The 14,676-nt window shown below is 36.7% G+C and overlaps 2 protein-coding genes across 2 annotated transcripts; one reads left to right on the top strand and one right to left on the bottom strand.

The window, feature by feature from the left end:
• The first annotated feature begins 229 nt into the window (after positions 1-229).
• alg8 (ALG8 alpha-1,3-glucosyltransferase) lies at positions 230-8,981 on the top strand. The gene is made up of 13 exons (XM_026938797.3): positions 230-386; positions 1,127-1,205; positions 1,357-1,550; positions 1,668-1,774; positions 1,886-1,953; positions 2,954-3,080; positions 3,826-3,929; positions 4,045-4,165; positions 5,032-5,171; positions 5,848-5,987; positions 6,067-6,164; positions 6,262-6,334; positions 8,541-8,981. The coding sequence occupies exons 1-13, from the start codon at positions 298-300 to the stop codon at positions 8,770-8,772; spliced, it is 1,572 nt and encodes a 523-aa protein (XP_026794598.3). The 5' UTR covers positions 230-297; the 3' UTR covers positions 8,773-8,981.
• guca1d (guanylate cyclase activator 1d) lies at positions 7,069-14,534 on the bottom strand. The gene is made up of 5 exons (XM_053240363.1): positions 13,903-14,534; positions 13,549-13,698; positions 12,089-12,176; positions 11,134-11,274; positions 7,069-8,072 (listed from the first exon to the last, which is right to left on the bottom strand). Exons 1-5 carry the CDS (start codon positions 14,095-14,097, stop codon positions 8,023-8,025), a joined length of 624 nt encoding a protein of 207 aa, XP_053096338.1. The 5' UTR covers positions 14,098-14,534; the 3' UTR covers positions 7,069-8,022.
• Positions 14,535-14,676: the final 142 nt, after the last annotated feature.

Genomic DNA, 14,676 nt, shown 5'->3' with positions numbered 1-14,676 from the left:
CTAGAACTATGGGTCGATTTCAAAAAGATCCGATTCCCTGATTTGCTTGGAGAATACAGGAGTCGACTCCATAGGTTGTTTAATCGAGAATCATTCCACAGCAAAGCCTCCAGCTATTCACACAATGAAATCAGAACATCCCTCGCTTCTGCACCCTACTCAGTGCACTTTATATGGAGTAGGAAGGCATTTGGGATTGAGCCATTATAACTGTCGTTCGTCATACTTCCGGAAACAAGCGTTTGTTTGTGAGTGGTATTTTAAATAAAGTAAACTTTATTGTTTCAGGGAGCTGTCATGGCGGCGTCCACAAGCCAGGGTTGGAGCTGGTTTCTCGCCTTGGCTCTCGGAGTTTCTTTTCTGAAATGTCTGCTGATAAATGCATAGTGAGTGAACAGATTAACCTGTTAAAATGAGATTCGACATGTCTCTGGGTCTGATCGGTGATTAGATACTTTTTGATAGCTTAGTTTTTATTGGATTCATTGAGCTAACTTAAATGTTAATTGTTGGTTTAAAAAAAATCACATCATCAGTTCATATCACTGTAATGGTATGAAGCTTTATTTAAAAAACAAAGGGGGTCTTGTTATAATAACCAGCCACTTGCCCTAGCCTTAGTCACTCACTAGGGCTGAGCGAAATGACGGTTATGACGTCACAACATTAGCACCATGACACAGTTTTTTGAGTATTGTCAGGTGTTTTATAACTCCACTGATACTCACTGTAAACAGTAACTAAGTACATGTTTAACAGTTATTTTTGTACTAATTGTTTTATTTCTCTGCTCAAAAAACCCCAGCTTGATCTGAACTGTTCCCAGCTGCTGAAACTAGCCTGACCTGCTGGGCCTGTGTTGTGGCAGCTGATAACTGCTCAGACAAGCTGGGCTTTACAGCAGCATTTCCTCCATATTTATTAACTGTTGTGGAATCCAAAAATTAAACCTTATACTGTATACAGATGTCTTTTTACCCATGAAGGACGGGGGGCGTAACCTTTGCACACTGGCCTCCACTTACCCAATAATGCATTTAACTAATCCATAGATTTATACAGCTTTCTTGTAACATTTTAGGATTTCAAAGCTATTTGTAATTTGCATAAACGTCTTATTTTTCAGTCACTCTACAGATTTTGAAGTCCACCGGAACTGGCTCGCTATCACTCACTCTCTGCCTGTGTCAAAGTGGTATTATGAGGTATTTACTCACAATGAATAATTACAGTATATTCACACTGGTGATGCCATTGACCGCTAATTACCATAAAGTAATTACAATCAAGTCTTTAGAGCTGCGTAATTAACTAAGAGTTTGAAAGGTTTTTATTTTCTTGCTGTAATGTTTTCAGGCCACATCAGAGTGGACACTGGATTATCCTCCCCTGTTTGCATGGTTTGAGTTCGGACTGTCTCACATTGCCAAGTACTTCGATCCGAAGATGCTGGTTGTTGAGAACCTTAATTACGCCAGTCCGGCCACAGTGTTGTTCCAGAGGCTTTCTGTCATTATCACTGATGTGATCTTCATTTATGCAGTTAGAGAGTATGACTGTGTTAATCACACCATGATGACCTCAATAAACTAAAAATACTTTTGGCATCATTCCGAACTTGTATATAGTGTTAAATCATATATATTTGAGGTTTGTGCTGTTTTTAGATGTTGTAAATGTTTACGGGAAGACAGAGGAAAGGATCTGCTGGCGAAGCCGTCTTTCATCCTGGCCACACTGCTGCTGTGGAACTGTGGACTTCTCATTGTTGATCGTATCCTTATTAAACTGACATACTGTCTTACTCATAAATATACAGTAACCCAGTAGTGGATCTCTGCTCACTTCGAGTCCATGTGTTAAATCCTTAAATAGCATAACGTAGACATTCATTTCCAGTACAACGGCTTCCTCTTTGGAATTCTTTTGCTATCAGTCGCACGGCATCTGCAGGTGTGGATGATTCTTTTCTCTTTTTTAATAATTTTTTCTTCTGTTTTTCACCCATTATTTGTAGATTTGCACATTCATTCATCGCAAATGCTTTTACTCAAAACAGCGTACAGTTCTTTCTTATCTTATTTCTAATTATTTCTTATTCATTTCACATTTTTAAATTTTAACTTTAATTTAGTATTTGCACAGTCTAAAGTAGGCCAGGTTTCCATTTCACTGCCAGTTATATACTGTATATAATTGTTCATGTGACAAATAAAAATCTTGAATCTTGAATCAGTTGAGGCAGATTACAGACCAAGAAAAAGAATCACAGTCAATCTGTTAATCCAGAGAAAATTAAAGTTACATCTTCCTTTACATCAAGGTACATTTTCGAGTAGGGAGTTCTGCCCAATCTGGCACCCAGTGCTGAACCGTTCATGTAACTTGTGCAGTGTTTAACTGATAATAGCAGTGCGAAATGATTGTATACCTACAGCATACTGTATGTTCAAAATGATAAATTATGGCATAAATTATGTTAGAATTTATGATAAGGTAAAATTTGATCCTGATCCCTACATGCTCTCTTCCATTAAATTTACATTATAGTTACTGTGTTGATTACCCACCTTGCAGTGTTCTTTATCCAGCTCAGATGTTCTGCAGTTGGTTGAGGATGGTGGTGCGAGGCGCTTCTGACTGTTTTGCAATTACTAATCATATCATATAAACACACATTCAATAAGACACAACTGTAGTTTAATAATACATTAAAATACGGGGCGGGTTGTTACACTGAATAGATCACAGTGTACATAAATGACACTGATTATTACTGCGTTCCCAGCACTGTTGTTTGAAAGGAAAAAGTAACTGAGTAAATGTTTAAATTTTTAAATAATATAAGTTTGCTGTAATAATAGTAGCCTGAGTAAGAGCTGTACTCTACACCTCCTCTTATCTAATGAAGCACTATGTTAATACATTCTCCGTCTCTGCTTGTGTTTAACAGAACAGACACTTCGAGGGTGCCCTACTGTTTTCCGTCCTCTTAAACCTGAAGCACATATACCTGTACATCGCACCTGCCTATGGAATCTTCCTGCTCAGGTGTTTCTGCTTCACACAGAGTAACACAGGTGTGGCTTTCCAAAACTGTGGTTTTTCTTAAACATCTGATGCCCTGTTACATTTATGGAGTTCTATGTGTGCTTCCAGTAATGTGAATTTGAATGTTGTTTGAATTTGTTCAACATTTAAATTGCAGTTCGTAATTCGTACTAGAACAGTCCAAAAATCCCAAACTGAATTTCACGCTTGAATACTTTTTTTTAACCTTTTGTTTAAATCTTTATTTCACTCAGAATTTCGTGTTAGATTGGACCTGCAATTCATTATCAGTTCAACATTTAATTTAAGATTACTTTCCAATAACAGCGCATCCCATAGTGTTTTATTCCTCTTATACCACAGCAACATATACATTTTTATTTATTAAAGAATGACATGTCATATTTTTATCCACCTGATTTAAAAAAAAAAATATGTTTAATATTGTGGAACGTTCATGAAACAAGTTCCAAAACCCTTTCCATTCATTTTAAATAAAAGTTGTTAAATACAAGTCCCTGTGTAAGTAGTTACGTAGAAACAGTAACATATTAATGTTATATTAGGCTCATTAATGTAGTAAAAATGATCATCTTATGACTAATTAGAACAGCACAGCTGTGTAAGCATAAATAATAACAATAAATTGTGGTAAACATTTTAATAGTATTGTGTAATTCAGAATTTATGCCTGAATTCTACTTTTTCATGGCACGTATATATGAACTAAAGAATAATAAAATCCTCCTAACATGGCCCTTGTTTTCTCTTTAGATGGTTCAGTGAGGTGGAAGAGCTTCAGTCTTTTCCGCTTAGTAGCTCTTGGATTTATTGTTCTGTCCACCTTTGCTGTGTCATTTGGACCCTTTATTATACTGGTATGTATCTCATTAGATTCTTTCTGCAGCTGTACAAACTGTCTGTCTGATCGAGTGTTTCTTTGATATCAAGCGACATTATTACTAAATTCTTTTTGTTTCTGATCTATTAAAGGGTCAAATTCCACAAGTCCTTTCCAGACTCTTCCCTTTCAAGCGTGGGTTATGTCACGCCTACTGGGCCCCGAATATCTGGGCACTGTACAACATAGCAGACAAGGCTCTATCTGTCCTGGGTATGGAAAAGAAAAATATATATTCCTTATAACATTCCATGTTTTAGGAATAAAACACTTGGGAATGTGTTGTTATAGGAAAATAATCAATAATGGGGTGGTGTAATGCGGCCTGACGAAAAGTGCAGTTATTGTAATCACCCCAAAGTGATTACATTTATTTATATGTATTGAATATTTTCCTATAACAGCACATCCCAAAGTGCTTTATTTATCTTATACCTCAGCAGTGTCAATGATTGATTACAATTTTTTATTTATTAAAAAAACACCATTTGAATTTTGCAATTTTTATCCATTTCTAGGTACTTTTGTTGCACTTTTTATCCATTTCTAAGCTTTTATGTTATGGAACGTTCACAAAACAAGTTATTTCCTGCAATTAACTTGGATTAATTCACCCTTTCATCAGGAGATGTGAGTTCGAATCCCGACCATGCCACAGCTATCTGTGGCCAGAAGCCAAGAGAGCAAAATTAGCCATGCTGTCTGGGTGGGAGGGGCATACTCTCTCTCCCCTATCAATCACAGTGACCCTAGCTAATCACAGTCTGAGTGTGTTCCACTGCCTTGTGTCACAGCATGAGCAGCAGTTCGAAAACATGCAGTTGGCTGGCTTTATGTGTCTCGGAGGAAGCACGTGTAAGCCCTCACCCTCTCTGGTTTGATAGCTGTTGTGTGATGGGGAGAGCTGGCTGGAGGGTGGGAAATGGCAGGGGAGAACATTGGGAGCCAGCAGTACTGTCAGAGCTGCTGTTATAGAAAATTAATCAACACCTTCTGATCAGATTTGAGAATTCAACAATGCTGTGGTATAAGCAGTCATGATTATTCAAACTCATCCTAACAGTTCTTGCTTATTTTAGGTGTAAAATTCAAACTGCTTGACCAGAACAAACTTCCCAAAGCCTCGATGACTGGAGGTTTGGTTCAGGAATTTCAGCACTCTGTTCTTCCACCCGTGTCTCCTCTAGTGACACTTGTTTGTACTTTACTGTCAATCCTGGTGAGTGTTTGGTTGTGCACTTTAATTAATTGATGCTGTTGGTGCCCAGTTCCGCTGAAATAGTTGTGATTGAAATAAATCGATGGCTTACTATGACACTGTATATGCTCTTGGAGGGCCAAACCTCTTTAAGCCTCACTGAGCAGCTGAACTGTTTTCCATCAATGTGTATCTTATACACTATACAGAATAAGAATGTCTAAAAAGTATGAAGAAGTCTAAATTAAGTAATAGTGTAAATCCATGAGGAATCTTTATCATTTGAATACTGTATCAGTTACATCAGCAAATAATAACTTTCTACAAAAGATATCAATATTTTTATGAACCCTTACTGCTGATTACTTGATAAATTACATTAGCTTTTTTGTACAACAGGATTTTAAAAATAAAAAATACCTTTTTTACTACATTTTTAAGAATTTTAAGAATATTATTTGAATATTTCCCTTTCACTATATTATTATACACATATTGGTGTAGAATCCAGAAATCCTATTCATCTTAAATGATCAGTAGTGTACTTGTTAAAGGAATAGTTTACCCAGAAATCAAATTATATTTCATTTCATATCTCATTTCAAATCCTTGGCCACACCCCCTGCCTGAGTCTGATGCTAATTGAAAGATTCTATAAAGTTTTGCCAGAAATATTTTGCCTTTTTGTCCCCCGTAGCCTGTTCTGTACAGTACATGGCGAAGACCTAACGGAGCCCGAGGTTTCCTGCGCTGCATGATTATTTGTGCCCTCGGATCCTTCATGTTTGGTTGGCATGTCCATGAGAAAGCCATTTTAATGGCAATACTTCCTCTAAGGTAATATTTTACTTTATGTCTTAGAGCAGAGGCTAAACTTGTTTCATTACTCATACATTTTTTGTCTGTTTCTTTCCAGCTTTCTTGCGGTAGAAAGTAAGGAAGATGCTCGAACCTTTCTGATCCTCAGCACAACCGGTCATTTTTCCCTCTTTCCACTCCTCTTTACCGCTCCAGGTATGGACATGTGTCTGTGTCTCACTGTCACTTCAACATTACAGAACTTTAGTTAAGATTATAAACATCTCATCTTTTTTTTTTTTTTTTCATGCAGAACTGCCTATCAAAATTCTTTTTGTGCTGATGTTTACAATCTTCAGTTTTACCTCGCTCAAGAAGCTTTTCAGGTTAGTTCATGATATTTTTGATATTTTTCTATTTTTTAAAGACAATACGTGGATACATTTCACCACCTTAAATTCTAAACAGTGACCGTGGGAGTAGTATGTTTTCTGTAACATGCACTACAATTAAGCATATATTACAATTGGGTTAACACAAAAAATATACACGTCTCTGTGCAATAATCAAAATTTCCACAGATGCTGGTATTATGTTAAATAATTAATGATACACACGTGTGTTTATACAGTCTCCTCCGAAAGTATTGGAATGACAAAGCCAACTACAGGGGCCAATCTTTTGTTTTTGCTATACACTGAAGACATTTGGGTTTGAGAACAAAAGATGAATATGAGATGATAGATCCAAATTTCAGCTTTCATTTCCTGATATTTGCATCTAGATGTGCTAAACAACTTAGAACATGGCACCTTTTATTTTAATTTATCCATTTTTCAAGAGATGAAAAAATATTGGGATATGTAACTGACAGGTGTTTCTTGTTGCCCAGATGTGCCCTGTTAGATTGTTTAAACAATTAATAGCTCTAAATGTCTGTTCTTGGTGTGAGCCCTGGGTTTCACCTGTGAAGACTGCATTTGTTGTTAAAAAGGATAAACCAACATGATGACCAGAGAGCTGTCTATGGGAGAAAAGCAAACTGAGAAAAGAGGAAAAATCCAGCAAAGCCATTGCACAAGCATTGGGCATAGCTACTACAACAATTTGAAATGTCCTGAAAAAGACACTGAGCAGGTCAGACAAGGAAAACACCAGCAGAATTATTGTGAGAGCTGTGAAAAAAACCCAAAAACAACAGTCAGGGACATCACCAACAACTTCACCAGCAGGGGTGAAGGTATCACAATCCACCGTTCAAAGACGACTTTGATAATAAAAATATAGAGGTCCAACCACAAGATGCAAACCACTCATCAGCAGTAAGAATCAGAAGGCCAGACTGGAATTGGCAAAAAAAAATACAGAGATGAGCCGCAAAAGTTCTGGAACCAAGATTAACCTCTAGCAAAGTGATAAAAAGGCCAAAGTGTGGAGAAAGAAAGGATGTACTCATGATCCAAGACATACAAGCTCATCAGGCTTGCATGGTTTCTTCTGGAACTGATTCATCTTTATCGATGATCTAACTCATGATGGTAGTAGCAGAATGAATTCAGAAGTCTACAGATACATTTTGTTTGCCAATATACAGAGAAATGCATCCAATCTAAGACAATGACCTAACACACACTGCCAACACAACAAATGATTTACAACTTTTTACGGATTCCCCCAGATATCTTCAGTGTATAGCAAAAACAAATAAATTGACCTTGCTTTTCCAATACTTTGGGAGGACTATGTGCTGTATGTCAGTGCTGTGTACTTCAGTATATAGAGGTACTAAACATTGCAGCACAGTGCTTCCTGGAAACTTTGTATACTACGCTGCAATTACAATTACAGTAGGCACAAGTTTCCAGAAACTGGGCAGTTGAAGATTTGAAAATGACAAGTTTCAGTTGATGATTGGAAAAACATTGTGGCTGTGCCTACTGTAGCCTCAGATTCATGTTCTTGGCTAACAGGAGTGGATCCTGATATGGTGTTCTATTGTTGTAGCCCATCCATCTCAAGGTTTGGTGTGTTGTCCGTTCTGAGAAGCTTTTCTGCTCACCACGGTTGTAAAGAGTCAGAGGAGAATGGCCGGACTGGTTTGAGCTGACACGTAGCCTATGGTAACTCAAAAAAAAACAAAACAAAACAGTGTTTACAACTGTGGTGAGCAGAAATGCATCTCAGAATGCACAACATGTTGAGCTATTCTCTTTACATATACTGTAAATATATATGTATACACAAGCCAGATGAGACTGTCTATGAGTCCTTTATCTACATGCTTAACTGCTTTACCCTCCTTTAATAAATCACTCATTTAGAGTCCCATTACGGTCTGGGAGCAAACAACTCGATTTCTTTATTTAATTGCTATTCTGTATCATTTTGTTTCATCTTTGGCATTGAAGTGTAATAAAAACATCAGAAACAGGATGTTTATATGTATGTGCATATGTATGTGTGTATGTATGTGTGTGTGTATGTATGTATGTATGTAAAGAGTTGATTTGACTGTTTTGCTTTGTGCTGATCACGATGCAGACGCTGTATCACTGACTCATTAGCCCTGTTGTTGTTGTTTTTTTCTTGCAGTAAAGCAGGCTGGTTGGTGAACACAGTGGAAGCTGTGTATCTCCTGGGCCTGGTTCCTCTGGAGCTCATCTGTGAGATTGTTTACCCACTGACTCGCTGGCAGCAGACGCTTCCCTTCATCCCTCTGCTCCTCACCTCTGTTTACTGCGCACTTGGCGTGGTCTACTGCTTCATCAGACTCTACCTGTCAGTGTTCACTGCTCCCAGCAGCAGCAAAGTGAAAGCTCACTAATGCATGAAGCTTGTAGAAACACTGGGATGTTTGATAATGTGGAGCTGTGATTAGATTCTGTTTACAATTATGTGACCAAATGTTACTTTGGACCCATAAAATTATTTTTGAGGAAGGGGTGTCTATCAGTGTAAGTACTTTTATTTTGATACGCAATCATTTTCTACTGAATGTGGTATTTTAATTAAAGAACTATACATTCACGTTTCCATCATCTTTTCTTAGCTTCATTTTAATACATAATATTGCAGCTCAGAAGCACAAACACAACCTTGATATTTTTCCATTTTTTTATTCTTTAGGCAAAAACACAGCTATACATGTTCAGGCTATACTACAATTGATTTATAAAGAGTACATAAAAATGATTACTGATTAACGCTAAGTGTTGAAAATGAAATATATACATGTATTATAATGTAGTCTTCAGAGATTACAGTTGAAGAAAAGCCCTTATTCATGATCAAATGTGGACATAAAACATTACATTGGTAGAAATTGTAAAAAAAATGTGTATGATCATTTTTAAATTTCTACAAATATAATGTGAAACGTCATTTATTTCTTTATTCTTTCCTTTAGTTCATTTAATTAATTTCATTAATTCAGTTTTGAAACTACTAAATAAGCACATCACTATATATATACAGTATATACACACCATATATACACCTATATATCAGCTTCAGTGAAATTTCTATTCTCTCGATTTCCTTCTGTGTCCATATTTGCCATTTGAAAAAAAAACTGATTTAGAGTTTTTAGGTTTTAATAAGGTAGATTTTGACATACATTTCCTGTTTCCTATCTACAAATATAACCAATTTCTACACTTGCATATACATATTAGGCCATGCTATTAATATATATATTAATGTTAAACCAGGGACTGTTTAAGCACATTGATTAAATGTGTGGATCTAATACATAAAAAGTAAAATGGGCTGTTGCTTGGTTCACATGGTTGAACTTTGTGTTTGTGTTCTTTCAGTGAGGTACAACTGATGCATCAGTCTGATGCAAAACAGTTTGTACAGTTTGGTAGATAAGGGGCAATGTGTGTTTCGGGTCAGCTGATTTTCCCAGTGTTACATTGAAAATGTAATGTACATTGACCATGTAGGTAATATAACGAAATAAAATTAAAAAGCTTCCAGAGCCAATTTGACATCAGTTGGATTAAAGTAATATTGAATGTAATTGCTATATTTTGCAGTTCTTTCCCTTAGATATTTTTATTTAATTTCTGCCATTGTTTTCTGTGAAGAAGACTGTGAAATGCAGCTCATAACTCCTAGGTCATACTGTGAGCTGTAAGTAAGTTATTTTTAGTCGTATTAACTATGAAAGACTTGATGATTAAGAAGTCAATGCAGTAGGAATGATGAAACAAATAAGAAATTATAGTTATGCTTATAAGTAGCATTAGTTTATATGAACTGCAACATCTGCTGGAAAATGTCACTTTGAGGTTTTTCCACATGCCCCAGATATGGCTTAGAGCTGTGATTGGACAGTGATTGCATTTCAGTGTGGCACAACTGCAGCACAGGGGGAATTACAGTCATGTCTGACGCAAAGTCTGCTTTAATTCTTAACTAGCAATCCCCTGATGACTGTTTTTCACCGAAGAAATCAAGTGACATAAAAGCAATAGTGGTTGTGCTTTTCAGTGTAGCACTTTGTCTTCATTTAACCAACAAAAAGCAGTACTTTCTGTGTATTGTATTTCACTCCCAGACCCCATTTCAATTGCTTTTCTATATGATCAACATATGTCCATAATTTTGTAATCAATTTTGACAAAACAGTCATATTCTCTCTATATTAGTGCACTTGCTGTCCCCACAGCACAGCTCTTTGCACTCAGTGCTTTGAGCCCCTTAAAGCATTAAAGGATCAGCCCACCTTTCCATTTCTGCTCTTCACTCAAAGACCTGAGGTAGCGCCTTCAGTTTATGCGTCTGAGCTGAATACACTCGCTGAGTATTGAAAACTTTTGTCTAAAACATAGTATATCATTTCAGATGTTTTGGACAGCTAGCTAAAAGTTTCAGCTGGCTCAGAGTTTCACTTTAGCTCACTACTAATCCCAATATGATTAAAAAAAAGAGAAACTATTTGTGCATTGTTGTTGTTGTCATTGCTGCCTGTTATTATAGGTTTGCTTTTAGTGGTTGAATGTTCTTGGTTATCATGGATTATTAAAATGGGTTATCATTTTGTAATTAGACATGATTTAGCTTTTACTGTTCTTAGAATCATTTTTGGTACATAGAAGTTTGCTGAAAACATTACCATCATGTTGCTGGTGTGCCAGTACCATTGCTGTACTAGTTCAAATAAAACGCTAGTTCTGACCTTGTTTGCAGTTGTCTTGTTTCTGTCGCCCTTCAACAATAATCTCTAGGACTGGAGTCAGGTCCATAATTGTCTTCAGCATCTCCATTATGTCTGGGTGCCCTCTGGCTCCTTCAATGAATTCTTCAAGTGTTAATTCACCTTTAGTGATAAAAAAATGCAAAAAGGAGCATTTAGTCCAGCAGACAAACTGAAAGCTGCTTCACTGTTCAGCTTATAGTGTTCAGTATACAGTATATCATTGTACTATATGTAGATTTCGCTAATGTCAACTGCCATGGAAACAAAAAAGGCAAAAGCAGAAGATACATGTTTAGTAAGGAATGAAACACTTGCAGGCACTCTGTAGTAAGAAAATAATCAACAATGGTGTGGTGTGATGTGGCCCAGCCCGAAGCAGATTTACTGTTATCACACTGAATTTAATTATCATAACAGTGTCCTGAAATACCCAAAAATGAATCACCTCCTGACCAATCAGAATCGAGAATTCAACAGTGTTGTGGTATAATTACAAATAATATCATCAAAAGAAGCATTATATCATAATATCATCAATATAGCATCTGGCTTGCATTTAGATGAGTCCTTGAGTTGTGTGCCTTATTTTTAAAATCATCATAACTTGATAAATGTAATGTATTTTATAAACTCAGTTAATAAAATGCTTAATTAATTACAAACCTTTTTTCTGTAAAATGTAGTGATGCTACCACTACTGGGAAAAGAAAGTTAATTAAATCAGCTATGCAATAGACTCACTAGTGATGCTACTGTCTCACTGTGTTCATAGACATTTAAACTAACTTATATTTAGCTGTTGTGCAAGTTCAACTTTAAATATAGACAGTTTACAAATAAAAATTGGATCCTTAAGAATTTCACATCAACTTTTGATCGAGATTAACTACAGAGGATATTAAACTCTCCATCTGGCTTGAGTCTTTTTGCTTACCTTCTCCATTGACATCAATTTTTTCGAATATAAGTGCTACTATCTCTTCCGGTACAATGCTGTGATTTTGCGTGATCTCCTGTATGGCCTGCAATGAAAAATAAAAAGTAGATAAAGTGGCTTGCTATCATCTGGTTGAAATGATTTGACAGATGGGTTATTGGACCCTTTCTCTCTCTATTCAACTGCTCATTAATCTATGACCCCTTGTCCCTGGTGGCTTTTGGAATCAGACCTGTCATGTTTAAGTTGTTTCAAAATAGGACCCTGTTTTGATACCAGGTATCGGTATAAAGTTTTTCAATTGCATGTTTCATCGCAAAAGATTTGTGGCCCTACGCAGTTGTTGAAAACCCAGGCTTTCACTTCATGTTGCATACACTGAGGTTCAGCATTTTACTTTATGCAATTAAAGTAAAAAAATGGTCACACACTGTATTAAAAAAAAAGCTATAGTATACAATCAGGATGCATGGAGAATTGTTTTATAATTGCATCATTCATTCATTGCATTAAATTCTCTAAAAGCCATCTTTCTCTAAAAGATGTTTTGGCTAATGTGAGGATGTTAGTAGCTTTGATACTGCTATTAGGAATCAGAGAATGGAGATTGCTGCATCACTTGAATTAGCACACATCAGCTCTGTTACTTCTTTTTATGGTGAAAAGTGTGAAGTTGTTTGAGGTTGTACCAAAAACGCATTGGTGTTAACTCTTGAATGGGATTAAGTCACACATGCACAGATTAAGTGCTGTAATCTAACTTCCAAGATGACGTAAATGTGAGACACAGCTGAGTGCAGTCTGAACTTAAAAATCAAATCATCGAGCAACTTTTATATCTGGTTCTGGATTGGATACATATCCTTTACACAGCCATGCAGCTCTAATGATCATGCATATGCAGTGGTGGCTCAGTGGTTAAGGCTCTGGGTTGCTTATCAGAAGGTTGGGGGTTCAAGCTGCCACTGTTGGACCCTTGAGCAAGGCCCTTAACCCTCTCTGCTCCAGGGGCACTGTATCATGGCTGACACTGAGCTCTGACCCCAGCTTCCTAACAAACATGGATAGGTGAAGAAAAGAATTTCACTGTGCTGTAATATATATGTGACAAATAATAAAGGCTTCTTCTTAGCGGCTGCTGCTTCTTTTAAACTCCTCACCCTGATCTTAGACTGCTAACGATCTTAGCTGACCTCCAGAGCAAATAATCCCTGCAAATAAGGCTCATGCTGCTAGTTCTTAAATATACGTTTGTTGTCGTAGTTCTTCTTCTTATGCATAAAGTATTATTAGTGGTCATATCAGTGTGTCATGATACACACATCTCATGTAAGTTGTATATTTTAAATACAGATAATTTAACTACAATTAAATATAATAGAATATAATAGAATATAATAGAATTATTTCCTTATGCATATACACATATGTAAAGCCTGATTGTTTTCTCAGCATACCGTGAATATTGTCTCCAGTTCTTGTTTGTCAATTTTTCCATTGCCGTCCTGGTCAAACAGTTTAAAGTACCACTTTAATTTCTGGTTGATTTCACCTTTAAGCATCAGACTGATTGCAGCGATGTATTCCACAAAGTCTATGTATCCATCCTGAACAGAAAAACATCATGTCAGCTTTAATAAGTAATAACTTTGTATGCTTGATTCAGCTCGGTATTAAGAGCGTCTACATACACACTATTAATGTGATCATTATCAGATTTCAAAAATTCTAAAATTCTGAGAGCAAAAATTCAACCAAGCTCTGCTTTAGACATGATGATACATTAGAGACTTCTCATATTCTGTCCTCACCCCATCCATGTCAAAGGTGTAGAAGACCTGGTCCACATGACTGTTAGCATCCTCAGGCAACCCATGAAGCCCGAGCATGGACTTCAGCTCAAAGAGCATGATCAGGCCTGATGGAGACTCCCTCATGAACTTGTTGTACCAGTGGTGCATGTCCTCGGCCAGGATGTCTTCCAGGGTGGCGTGTTCGTTGCCCATGTTGCACGAGGAAACTCTTCGTCCCACACCTGGTTCAGCTCGGTACTCTGAAGCACCAGCTAGGCACGTCACATGCCTCCTGTAGCCCGTGGCACTTTTAGCACTGCTGACCAGTCCCACACTGATCACTACAGAGAACTCAAGAAAGGGTTTCTAAACCTCTTATGTGGGTGTGGCACTAAAAAGGCTGATCACTTGAAATAACCTGTAATAGGATAATGGCAGCTTTCCACAGAGTGTATTTTTAAGAAGAGTAGCTGGCACAGAAAAAGAGAATACTTAAGTAAGACGTCCGGACCTCACCTCCATGCTCAGAACCAACTACTATTTTAGGCTAAAGCCTAAATAAATTAATTAAATAAATAAATTAAATGATTTACTACATTAAGTACATTTTGTATACCGTTACGCATTATCAGCAAATACAGTATAATAGACATGGCATGATACTACTTTTTCTTTTCTGATAACAATAACAATATAATAGTTAATATTTTTAACTATTATGCTGGAAAAGAAGTGTTTTTTAATTAAAGTCATTTAAAATTACCACGCTGAAACAGCTTAAACCGTCTAGTA

This window comes from Pangasianodon hypophthalmus, chromosome 15, assembly GCF_027358585.1.
Source record: "Pangasianodon hypophthalmus isolate fPanHyp1 chromosome 15, fPanHyp1.pri, whole genome shotgun sequence".
In the NCBI taxonomy this organism is placed as follows: domain Eukaryota; kingdom Metazoa; phylum Chordata; class Actinopteri; order Siluriformes; family Pangasiidae; genus Pangasianodon; species Pangasianodon hypophthalmus.
The sequence above is the reverse complement of the archived record's forward strand: the minus strand, read 5'-3'. Positions and strand labels throughout refer to the sequence as shown.